General features: G+C 40.0%; 1 protein-coding gene across 1 annotated transcript in view; it reads left to right on the top strand.

The window, feature by feature from the left end:
- TENM4 (teneurin transmembrane protein 4) overlaps positions 1-13,410 on the top strand; it is a 387,133-nt gene that overhangs the window by 42,315 nt on the left and 331,408 nt on the right. Inside the window, exon 2 of the mRNA XM_058800438.1 lies at positions 9,877-10,165. Within this exon, the coding sequence (XP_058656421.1) occupies positions 9,943-10,165 (223 nt within the window). The 5' untranslated portion in view covers positions 9,877-9,942. The remainder of the gene's footprint in view (positions 1-9,876; positions 10,166-13,410) is intronic.

Below are 13,410 nucleotides of genomic sequence, written 5' to 3'. Positions count from 1 at the left end.
CATTTATACATCTGGAAGAGCGTATTGATGTCTGTTTTTGAAGGTGATTGAATCACAGAATCATGAAAGATTTGGGTTTGAAAGGGACCTTAAAGATCATTTAATGAGCAGGGACACCTTTTGCTAAACCAGTTGCTCAAAGCCCCAACCTGGCCTTGGACACTGCCAGGGATGGGGCAGCCACAGCTTTTCTGGGCAACCTGTGCCTGTGTAGCAGCACCCACACAGGGAAGAATTTCTTCCTTATAGTTAATCTAATCCTACCCTCTGTCTGTCCAAAGTCATTCCCCCTTGTCCTATCACTCCATGCCCTTGCAAATTGCCCTCTCTAGCTCTCTTGTAGCCCCTTCAGGCACTGGAAGGTGCTGTAAGGTCTCCCTAGAGCCTTTTCTCCGTATCCCTGTACATGCAGTGCTAAGATGCCCAGCAATCAGGAGTAAGTTGTCTTGCATGTGCTAAAAATCTCTTCCTAGAGGTGATACTCCTCCTTTTTATTCCAATGAAGGCGCCCTTTGTTTCAGAAAAAACCCCAAACACTTTCTATTTCTAATTTACTGTTTTTACCTCTCTCTTTTTTTCCCCATAGACATTTTACTTAAGAAAAATACACTTCCTACTGCATAAGCTTATTGTGCTGTTGAAAGTGAAGCTCTGGACACAGTAGGGGTTACACTGATTAATCAATCCCTGGCATCTCTCAATGCACTCTGATTATCTCACAGAGAAGTCCTAAAATGAATCAATTCATGAGCCCTTGCAGTATTTTTTTAGGGATAATTCATGTTTTAATAAACTTTAATAAAGTTTGGAGTTCAACCCTTTAGGGAATTTTATCAGAACAAGAAAATAGGTTGGTTTCTCCCACCGCTAAAGGAAGTCAAGGAGAGATTACCCAGTACCAAAGCATCCGTGACAAGAGCAGGGACATTTTTACATGTGATACTGCAGTAAGACAAGGACAGGTTGGCCTTGTGACTAATCCTGCAGGAGTTTCCTGGGTTGCTTACATGAATTCAAGTAACTGGGTAAGATAGTTGCCCTTGCCTGTAAAAGAGGGATGGTAATACTTTTTCCCTACTCTGAGTGTCCTGCCTCATTAGGTAAGAGCTTCCCCCTGCTGCAGGAAGCTTTTCGTCTTATTGTTCTGCAGTGTCTATAGAATTAGTCTTAATAAATAGGCAGATACAAAATAAATCTGTCCCTAGCAATACTTTTTGAGCATAATTCTAAGTATATTCCTCCAAATTCAGTTGAGCTTATGGCATTCCCTGCTATTCAATGGCAGTAGTGAAAGGTAGTGCTGTCCAAAACTACTTTTCTATTTTCACAGTCAAGACAATGACAAAAAGGAGAAAAAATTCAGATCTTGGAAGTTTTATGCTACAGGTCTCCTTCAATTCCAGCTGTCATCCTGTGAGCTGCTCAAACCCCAGGCTGCATCTGAAAGGTGTAGAACAGAGGATGCTCTGAACTCTGTTTCAAACAGGAGGTGCACATCAACGTGATACCTTTGCTGAGGAATATGGATACAGGGTGGTGGCTGCAGGCAGAAAAGGCAGACATGCTTTCTTTCCTAAAGGAGTCTCAGCCTCCATTCAGCTCTTTTCAGAAATAATGTGTAATAGCAAAAAGATACATCTGAGAGTGGGTATGAGTTCAAAGCCTCTTTTCTTATGGAAAAGGCTGATGGTTCATCAATGCTCCCATGAAAAAGACCATAAACAGTTACTTCAAATGAAAAAATTACTTGTTCACGCCACACACAGTCACATTGAGGCACTGCACACAGGATGTGGTGAAGGCCAAAAGTATTTAGAGTCAAATGTGATTAGGCAAACTCTCTGAGGACATACTCATGAGGGACTGTCACACCCAGTGGTCCTGCAGAGAAATTTACTGAAGTGGATACAGGTGAAACCTTGATTCCTAAGTTCACAACCACTGTCCCCTTTTTGTCTTCCAAATTGACTGCATCCAATCTATACAGGGGTAATAAAGATGGATAGTTTCCTTATTCAATTTGTTGACAGGAAAGTAGGGATACGGAGCTAGTGTATTTAGGCATCGGAATTCACTTACCTAATTGTGGAATAAAGAGGTTGGATGGCACAAGGTGTGCATGGGAATTGTCTTGGGATTGTTGCTACATTTTCATTTGAGTCACAATTTAATTACAAAGATGTCCTGTAGACCGCAACAGAACACTGAGAATTAGACACAAAGCTTACCCAGGAGTGGCTATAAAGCTTAACACCCTGAGTGAGTCCTGTACCAGGCTTTTCTTGCTGTCTAAGAGATGAGACACTGGCACAGGGTGCCCAGGAGAATTGTAGGTGCCCCATCCCGTAAGTGTTCATGGGCAGGTTGGAAAGGGTTTTGAGTAACCTGGTCTAGTGAAAGATGTCGCTGTCCATGGCAAGGAATTAAAAGCAGGTGATCCTTAAGGACCCTTCTAAAACAAAGACATCTTATTTGTTGTCATGGAATCCATTCTACAGTTCTGTGACTAGAAAATATTTTCTTTTTTGTTTGTTTTGGGGTTTTTTGGTTTGTTTTTTTGTTGTTGGGGTTTTTTTTTGTTTTTTTGTTTGTTGGGGTTTTTTTTTTAACAAACAAACCCGAGGCTATGTTTTTATTTTCTGGAAGAAAAAAGAAGAATTCTCCCAAACAGATTGAGAAAGGCTATGCCAAGGGCTTTCACCTAGGAGTCTTGAGACACATTCAAAAGTTTGTCCTGACGCAGATGAAGGACATAAATTATAGCTTCCTGTATCCCAGGTAAGAGCCCAAATTAGCAAAATGTGGGTAATGGAGAAAGAATGGGAATACTTTCAATGAATACCAGCATTTTATGTCACCAGTTCTTTGTCACTCTTGAGATTTGCTGATCATATACCCAAACCTTGAGTCTGACAAAGACAGTTAGGAAAAATTTGTAGGCTGATCATAAAAGAGTGTACGTGGTCAGGCTGTATCTTGCAGCATTTATTATTTAAATGCCATTATGCACTCTCTATTAAATTGAGGTTCTGAAGAAAACCCACTTCATCCAAGAATGGCTAATAGACTCATAATGAGAATTTCAGTATAAAACTAAGATGTTTTTCCAAAGTAATTTCTATTTTGAAGTAATCCAGAGTAGGATTCTGATGGCTGCAACTGCAGACTGCTTATACTGGACAAAAATCATTCAAAAGAATTTTTAACTTCAGGCCCTAAAATCTTCCACTAGCACAAGTTAAATATTCCAGCCCATGACAGAAGACTTAGGGAGTTGCAAACCAGAAATAACTGAGATAATTGCATTCCAGCCTCCTCCATGTTTTCCCACCACTACTGTTTCAAGCTTTCCTGGGCCTCCATCTTAATGCAGTTTTAGATTTATTCATGAAAAGGTCACAAACCACATCTTTTGGACAAGGCATTACCAACTGTCTAGCAAGTCTCTTACCAGCAGAAGAAAGGCCTAGTGGTTGAGACCAGAAAAGGGAGGTTTTGTTACCTTCTTTGAGTACTGGATTGAAGCCAAGCAGTATTAATTCAACTCTTCATTCTCCTCCTCTCTTGTGCCTGCTTCTTTCCTAAGTCTTTGCCAAAAATGTGAGGGGATGTTATACCTATAGCTTAATTTATTTCTTACGAAGATCTCTTGGGGTTTGAACCTCTGTTATAAATCTGAAGCTTAAGATTTAATAAAAAACACAGGAATCCTTTATGTTATGGAAGAATCTCCCAGAAACATGGTAAATTGCATCACACTGTTTAAGCCACAGTAGTGTATTTGCTAAGATCAGATCATTGCTGACTCTGATCACCAGGCAATACCAATTTGATTTGAATAACCCCTGAGTACATGCTGAAGTATTTGCTGAATGCATCAGAAAGAACTTTCACCTCTACATTTATGCCAGCTTTGTGGTTTAGATGAGGTAGAATGGGAGGCAATATCTTAGACAATTTTTGACAAATAAAAATGACCAAATAAGATTGCTCAGGTTCAGTATTTTCTATAAAGAAGGCCACGTTTTTCAAGGTCAGGTTGTATGGGGCTCTAAAGAACCTGAACTAGTGCATAGCATCCCTGCCTATGGCAGTGAGGTTGGAACTAGATGATCTTTAAAGTTCCCTCCAGCCCAAGCCTTTCCTTGAGCCTGTGAAATCACAATAAGGAGACTTGAACAAGGCATTCCATCCTCATGGACATGGTAGGATTGTCAGAGTGGATTGCCTTCTTTCAAATATGATGAAAGAAGGTGATGACTTAATTTGGTGTAGGATATTAATAATCACTAACACAAAGTCATTTAATCATCTGAACTCGCAACTTCTTTGATTGCAGCTTAGTGGTCTTGAGTTGGAGCTAATTTCCCAAATAACATTGCTGGTTTGCCCCCAGTATCTGTTGGTGTCTGAGAAGGTTTATATAGAAGGTGAAAATCTGTCTCTCTTTTGATTCTGGGGTTTTCATCACTCACCATGGGATTTCATAGGTCAGTTACAACTGCAATTGTCCATGCTCCACAGTCCTTCCGAACATGAAAGAGCATCTTGTTAATAATACCTGAGGTTCATGCTACTGTTCTCCAACAATGATTTCAGGCATGCATTGGCCACAGTTTTTTAAATTAATTATTCTACTATGCTTATGTGACTTGGTTCTCAAAAAAATCAAGGGCTCAGTATCAGACTCAGCCTTGGAGATGAAGTTGCTGCCCTGAGTTGTGTTGTTTTATTCTTGTACCACCTTAAGCAATTCACTTTGACTTCCCGTGGCTCATCTCTTCCTCTATAAAGTGTAAGAAAGGATACTTGCTCACTACTTACTAGCTTTAGGTCTTAGTTAATGATTCGATTTGTGCAGCCCAAAGGAGGGAATATAAAATTAAGCTTACTGCTCGGCATCCTATGGCTGTGCTCATTCTACAAGGGGCAGCAGCAATAAAAAATAGGGAAAAATATTGCCCTAAGCAGTGAAATGAGATTGAGTTCAGGAAGACAAAACCATGCCTTGACAAGTAAAATAATACCATTTTTGCATAGGCAGTTTTGTAGAGGAAAACAAATGAGAAGTGAAAAGTAGTCCTTTTGCTTCCTTCAGCACAAAGGTGGAGGTGGAATCAACCCACCAGAGCTCATGCACACGTTTTCTTGCAGACAAGATATTTCACTCTTCCAGCTTTCTCATCATCCTGTTGCCATAACTATATGGGAAGTACATAAAGCTATCGGTACTGTTTAAACCCTCACATTTTGACAGAAAATTGGATGATATGACATGCTGCCTCCCAGAACAGGCACTGTCTATCACCTTGCTGCTAATCTCTGTGATTAGTGACCTGCAATGTAAGTCAGCTATCAAAGACCACCTGTCCTTTTTGCTATAAGCACCTCCCAGCATATCACTTTGTGGTGTCACACTCCCTTGTCTGGTTTTTGATTGATTCAAGTTTCTTTTTTGAGCAGTGACTCAGAAAATAAATCATACCCCTTGCCATTCATTGAGTGCGATTCTGCAGCATAAAGCCAGTGTGGTTAATCAAAGCTCCAAAGAGCAACAAAAACCAACAGAACTGAGAATGAGGAGGAGAGATATAAAGGATAAAACATCATAAAAAGGATTGTTTGGGAGCCAGCCAAAGCAAAAGCAAAATAAAAGGTGCTGCAAAAAAGCATTATGTTTGCTGCACTACTGCACCAGAACCAGAATGCTGATTTTTTTACTCCACTCCCTGACATGTGTGCAGGGATGTGAGAAGGGTCCCACACTCCTGAAAAAATATAACTATATCAAGGAATCTGATTTTACAGGCTTTTACTTCTAAGTAACCCTTTCTGGGGTCAGTGGGATTTTTCTGAGTAGAGTAAGTAAAGACAGAAGGATGCTTCTGTTGTGAGCTGTACTCCAGATCAGTTTGTGATTCGGCTGGGATTGGATCTCCATACACAGAAGTCTGCCAAAAATACGAATGGCTACTGCAACTAATTGGCCTTAAAGTAGAATTTTAAAAAAGGAAAAAAATGTGAAATTTTATATGTTATGCGGACAGCAGTATGATGAAAGAAACAAACAGAACTAGAAACACTGCATTGTAGGACAAGAAAGTCCTTTCCAAATATAAATGATTCAGAGCAGAAGAGTTTTGTGCTTTTATAGAGGGAAAATGAACACGGAAATGGAAAGGTCCATATTAGAAAGCCTGGTTTTTTACATCCAGTCCAGCAAGTTTATGGAAGCTTTTAAAATTATGAGGAGCAATCATGAGCCAAAGACGGAAAGAAACTGGTGGTTGAGTATGTAATTGAGACGAGTGTGATTCTTTGTGTTTGTCATGTGCCAGAGAAGTCAGGAAAAATGTGAGGTGTTGATGGCACTTCTACTTGTAGCAGAAGTAAAATCTAGACACAAGGAGTAGCAGAAAAAAATAATAATCTACCAAAGAAAAGCTATGAGGCAAACTCTCTGACAACAGAACTCCGTTGAAAGTAAGGTATCTAAACCATCTGGGAATTAGGCCATAAAACTGAGACGACAAGAACTGCATGTCCATGGAGAAGTGCTGGAAACTTACTTAAGTCAGGTAAATACAACAGTTCAGTCTTTAAAAATAGCTTTAAAAAAATCCTTCATTATGTTTTATGGAGGTAACCTTTCTATTTGGAAAGTCAACCCAAGTTGTGAGGGAGAGAGAAATGAAAAGTTGAGAGGAGTTAAATTTATAAAGACATGAATGAGTTGGGAATAGAAACACTGTTGCAGAGGAATGTGCATATGGATGGTGCAAATTTACAGGGCTATTTTTGATGAACTGTAGGAGAATTTTCAGTTTTTCAGCACCTTTCCTTACAAAAAGAAAACCCTTCATCTGGTGGGAATTCAGTCAATTTCCTCATGTTTTTTTGTCATTTCCTAAGTTGCAAGGTTACTAATGGTAATTACAGACCCTATTTGTACCTTGTGGCTCTAGCAGTGCAAAAAGATTTCCTTGGCACGTTACTATCCTGCTAGACGATTTTTAAATGACCAGCCCTAGGTAGGAATTGCTACAATACTCGGGAGCAGACAGAAACCACCTTTCCTCATTTCTTTCTTAGAGAGTAACCACTTCTCACTCACATTCTGCTATCTTCGTCCTCCATAACAATAAACCACAATTTCAGTGTTCATTATAGCGGCTCACAATATGGGCTTTTGTGAAGGAGCCTGTTTTAGGGTGTTATATTCAAAAGTATAACAAACCTGCTCCTTCTAAGATTTTCAAACAGAGATGCTATAAAGGGGACAAACGGATTCAATAACAAGTGTAAAAAAAGTCACAATTTTTCAAGCCAAAAAAATCTTTTTTTTTAAAGAAAGGGGAGATGACAGTGCATTGAAAGGCAATCAGATGCTCTATTTCTTTTATTTCTTTCCAGTGTGAAAGCACCAATATGTTTGATTCAATGCAAAAAAAAAAAACCTCCTATTTGGTAGGTCTCATACATGCTGCTGTTGTTCTATAGCACAATGCAATCTCCTTCACTATTGCTTCTACATTCAGGCCTTAGTTTTCTACCCTTACTCTGCAATACATTTAACATGTCAGGTTTGGCCTGTGAGTAATCCCATTTGCATTCACTGTAGTGCATTTACTTGAATGAATTTAAGTCAATGAGTTTGGTGGGTTTAAAAACATATTTGAAGTCAAAGTGGTGCTCAAGTCTCTGTGGATGACTTAGATAAAGCTTGTTAAAGACACTCCTCCTCCCTCCTCTCCCTTCCTAAGTGTTCAATAGTTTCTATGCATTTTTCTGACAAACAGAATGTATGAGCTTGGTCTGCCACCATCTCTGGAATAGGCTGGAGAAAATGGATTTTTTTTTTTTTGTTATAGTAGTGCCTTAATTCCCAGGAAGAATGCTACAGAAGCCATACAAGGTGTTGGAATTGGGATGTGTCATTGCAAAGTTGATTTTGGAGGTGTTTTTTGGACTAAAACCCTTTAGCAGTTTTAACACAATCAGAATTCCAGAAATAGGAGACCCAAGAGTGCAACCCTGCTTCTTTGCCCAGCTACCAGTCTACCTCATGGCCTTCCTGTCATTCTTGCTTCCTCCTTCAGTCTGTCTTCGACTCCAATATTTTTGTAGTTTTGCTTGTGCCAGACAGCTTTTCAAGCAAGAGATTAATAATAAAATGTTGTCTTCAGGCTTCAGTATTACTATTATGATTTGTAAGTTACCTGAACCTGTGCTAGGAGTCTCCCATCCTTCACACATCCTTTGCTTAAAACTCCTCAGTTTTAAAACCCACAAATGCTACATTATACCACATCCCTTTAAGCTGACCTACAAAGCTCACAGCACATTCATCCTCAACTACTGCACCATAGCTGTGAGAGGGCAGATGTAGATTTGGTATTAGGAAGAAATTCTTCTCTGTGAGGGTGGTGAAGCACTGGCACAGGTTGCCCTGAGAAGCTGTGGCTGCCCCATCCCTGGCAGTGTTTGAGGCTGGGCTGGATGAGGCTTTGAGCAACCTGGTCTAGTGGAAGCTGTCCCTGTCCATGGCAGGGAGTTGGAATTAGAGGATCTTCAAGATTCCTTTCAACCCAAACCATTCTAGGATTCTATGATTCTCTGAAATCCAGGACACAGCATCTGAAGCAAGTCTAGGATCTGAGTCAGGATGAGAAAGATTTGATTAGTACATTCAGGGTTTAGCTTTTCAAGAAAGAAATGCCAACAGAATGTGATTCAGTTCTTGCCATAAATTTCCATATGTATTTGGTGTGAAAAATACCAGGAGCTGATAGGTTCTTTCTGAACCTTTTGCTTTCTGTTTTTAAATGCCGATGGTAAACAACAATATCCTGGGGTGGCATTTAGAGAATAAACTTCTGTTCTTTAGCAGTCAGGAGGATTCAGTTTCAGAGAAGCTCAGCACATAATTACAGATTTTCCATGTTTGGTTTGTGTATTTTATCATTATTTTTCCTCATAAACAAGTTTAGATACTAAAAAACATATTTTTCCATCTTGATGCAAGGCATTGCCTTTATTTTTTCTGTTTTCTGTTGCATTTAATAAACTTGAAGTAAAAATACCATTTATTAGTTATTTTGACAAAAATACTTTTAATACATTTTTTTTCTGATATCTGTTTTCTCTGTGTGCAGACATGTACACTTGTATTGCTGTGTTTATATATACATTGATTTTTCCACAGAAATAAATCCCAGGCCATGTTGTTACATGAAGCAGAACACTGTCATTTATTTACACTTTCTCAGCTCTGCTTAAGTTTTAATATATTTCCAGCTGAGTAAAGATGAGCCCTCTGAAAAGGAAGACATTTTTATGCAATTTCCATCCACATGTCACTCCTTCAGTCCTTCCTTTCTCCCTCTCCTTTCCCAATTGCCTTCTTATCCCATCTCAGACTTTTGTTCATACATTCTAACCTCATGATCTGTGGAAACATTTTTGAAACCACAGGACAGCATTTTTCCAAAGCCCTCCAGTTCCCAAATAGAGACATTTCAGCATTACCTGGTTTCCCAGAGATTAGATGCCTGATGAATACATGCCTCCTTGAGGTGTCTGAATCACTTGCTACAGAAAGAAGACACAGAATATCACAGTCAGTTTCAAATTCCCAAGTGTATGTCTAGTTCAGACAGATGCAGGCTGGTGCATATATGTATCCTGTTAGCAGTGGCAATTATTAAATGAGTCACACATAATTGAGACTTTCTTTTTATTGATAATTGTTCTAAGAGGGTTTTTCTGGAATCCATTAAGTAACATCCCTTTTCTTCAGTGTAAGAATGTATAAAGAAGGCAAACTCTAGCCATTGAGTGCCCAAAGGCATGACATTTTTGAATTCTGTCTTTCAGGTTATTCTAATCTGACCGCCACACAGACGTCATTATTTTAATGTTGAATACTCAGACAAGGGTGCCATGGATGTAAAGGAAAGGAAGCCGTATCGATCTCTGACTCGGCGCCGCGACACTGAGCGCCGCTACACCAGCTCTTCAGCCGAGAGTGAGGACAGCAAGGCACCCCAGAAGTCCTACAGCTCCAGCGAGACCCTGAAGGCTTATGATCAGGACTCCAGGCTGACTTACAGCAATCGCGTCAAAGACATGGTGCACCAGGAGGCTGATGAATTCTGCCGAGCAGGTGGGTGCTTTTCAGCTGATGCAGCTGTAAGCAGCATGGGGGAATCAGCTGAGAGCCAGAGTTGAGTGGGAGGCTACCTTTGAAAGACTCTGAGGCCAAAAGCATGATGTAAGAGAGAGACTTAAAGAGAGCGGCAGAGATCACCTTCCCTGTATTGCACAAGACACTGTGTGCAGCCCAGTGTCCTTAAGTGGCATACCCATATCCCATGTGCATTAGCATTTACTAAGACACGTTCTCTATGTCTTAGTCTTTCTCTCTGCAGCAGCACTTTGCCACTTCCCACCATGAGACTAGAGCCCCGTGTGCACATGCTGCACGGTACTGACGTGGCATGGAATGTTCCTGCCTGCTCAGGAGAACTTTCACTGTGTCACATGTCTGCTCGGTCATGAAGGAAGTCAACAATGATGCTGAGGGAGGAGGCAACAAGTGGAGAGTGTCACTGTCCACACTGTCCATCTGGTCTACAGCAAAACCCAAGAACCCTGGAAGAAAGGAGACAAATGCGTTCCAGGTGGAATGACCCCTCTTGGCATTGTACACAGTCTGCAGGCTTTAGGTTTGCCTTGGGGACATGCTGCAATGTTAAAGAGTAAGGCACATCTTTAGGCCTTAGAGGAGCACATTTAGTGAATCTGAGTCCTGGTATCTGTGAAGGTGAAGATGTGGAATTTCAAGAGTCACCACAGACTCCACAGTTCTAACAGAGATTCCAGATACCCTGAAGTCTGTGCAGTTACCATTTTCACTGCTGTTATTGCCTGTATGAGGAAGATTTCTGTCCCCTACTATAAGACTCATCTTCATTTTTCTGTAGAGATGTAGTTCAGATTCCAACCAGGACTTCACATAAATTGTTTTTAGAAGTCCATCAAGAAAAGCATAAAATGGTAAAGTGAGTCAAATAGAGTAGGCAGCATTCCAGAAAATGGACATAAACTAGCCTACTCAGAGTACTCTGAGCACATCCTCTGCAATTTGGAGAAGCTGATTCCCCAAAAGGAATACATATAATTACACTCAATAAACTTGGGGGCTGTTTGATTTTTCCTTAAAAATCACGCACTTGTGGTTTTGGTGCAAGACTCCTCTTCAAGGCACACACAAGCAAAATGATTTGCTGAAGTATCTTCATGCATATGGCTTTGGTGTTTGAGTTTCAGAATAGCTGCAATAGGCAATAATCAACAAAAGGGCCAATAGTTGATGTAAGTAACATTGTGCCATCATGAAAGCAGTTTCCCTCTTAGCAACTCTGAAGTACTTCATCCCCTCTAAGGAATGTACGACATTATAAAGAAAAGGAAACTTTTTAGGTCATTGCATTTGCTTATTTGATACAATATATTCACCATGCAGGATAGATGTGAATTAGTCCAGGTCAGCGGTTCTCAACTTGGAAGTTCATGAGGCCATGCAGATCTATGGACTTCTCCTAAGAAGTCCACAAAAGATTACTTTTCCTGAAAATCCAGTCTGTTGGCAGGGAGTGTAATTTTTCTATACACAAGCTCATGCTTCCCTAGGAAAATTTTGAAGGTACTGAGAAATAGTAAAAATGACTGGTCAAAGTAGCTGAAATTCATTGAAAAGTTAAGATTAACCATGTCAGAGCACCAGTTCTGTCTCTGATATAACTCTCACAAATGGCTACACTTAAAGCTTTCTCTCAGTTTATCCTGAGGGTCCCAAAACTGGCCCGAGGAGTGTTAACAATTATCCCAGACTTTCTGTGCCACATTTTTCACTGGCAGTAAGCCATGAATGGACCCTCTTTGTGATGCTGCTTGGCTTGAGGCCAACTGAAACCAAGCCTTATTAGCCTGCTTGACATCAACAAGGCAAAGTGAATTTCTCTCCTGCATTGGTTTGGAAGGCAGAGGAGGGAAACATTTCAAATTGACCAAATAAATTCAGTAAATAAACAAGTCAGCATTTAAATGGTTTTAGCTAGAGTGAGTGTCAGCAAATGTGCAAGTCAGCACAGGAGAAAATAGACCAGATCTGAATTAAAAAGTCTTGGATATTTATTATCCTCCTTTTATTGACGTGAGTTCTTCCAGCTTAAAAGGCAACAGTGAGCATAGAATATGAAAATCAATGCATCTGCTGCTGTTTATTGCAAATAAATTTGATTTTGAGTTAATTGTAGCAGTCATTTTTCATAATTTATGAGCTGCTGTTGCTGGAGAACATCAGTCATGTTGCACATTGATGTGTCTGATGATGCTGAGTGTGGCTTCTTTCAAGCAAAGGTGGAACATGACATCAGAGACTCAAACACGTAAGGAAAACCAAAATATATTTTTCAGTACTCCACAAGGGATGGTTTAGAAAACCATGGTCTTAAACATAAGCTGAAACTAGAAGAGAAGAGCAAGGTCTCTGGGGAGATACAGCTCCCTAGCATTTATAACTTAGGTCGGGTTTATTTGCTTCCTTATGCCATGAGAATGTAGAGGACAATCTCTCAAACCACTTTGTAATTATGTTAAGTTATTACTTTGCCACAAGCTTGCATTGTGCTTCTCGAGCAAGGGTCAGGCAGAGGTGTGAGCCCCAAGCAACCTTTTCTGTCTGTCTGAAAGCATAATATTGTTTGGTCAATTAAAAAGGTGTGAAGTTTGTGAATCCTTTATGCAGTTGGAGTGTTGTCAGCTGCAGATCTGGAACCAGCTGAATCCGAATTTTCTCCTACAAACATCTCATTCTCTGAGCTATACATGAAAATGTTGTCCAGTCTTAACTATTCACCTGGCATTCAGATATCTTTTCTCTGTTCACTGTGAGCTATAAAGTCAACTGAAAAAATGAAATGAAAAAATGTAGTAACATAGCATTTACTTTTGGCCACGTGTCATCTGATGCATGTGTGCTCTAATATGAGCGACCTTCCGCAATCATCAGGGTTCAAGGACAAGCTAGAGTGTTTCCACAAGTATGAAACCATACTCTGGAAAAGTAGAAAACTGACTGTTTCTGTTGGATACACATTTTCTACCGTATGATATTTGACATCAACAAATAGAAATGTGAGAAAAACCACACAATTATGGGTCTTGAGAAAGGAGAAAATGGTAATTCAGCTTTGGATACAACCTTGAGATCCAGACTTGATGAACAGATTTCAATAATGAGTAGTTATGAACTTCAGTGTTCAAAGGAAGGTTAGTGCCTGAAATATCCTGGAGACTGTGCATTCAGATTTATCTTGTTGAAATATGCCTGAGCTGCAAACTGCT

This window comes from Ammospiza caudacuta, chromosome 2 (assembly GCF_027887145.1).
Source record: "Ammospiza caudacuta isolate bAmmCau1 chromosome 2, bAmmCau1.pri, whole genome shotgun sequence".
Lineage (NCBI taxonomy): Eukaryota > Metazoa > Chordata > Aves > Passeriformes > Passerellidae > Ammospiza > Ammospiza caudacuta.
This window is presented reverse-complemented; position numbering and strand designations above follow the sequence as displayed.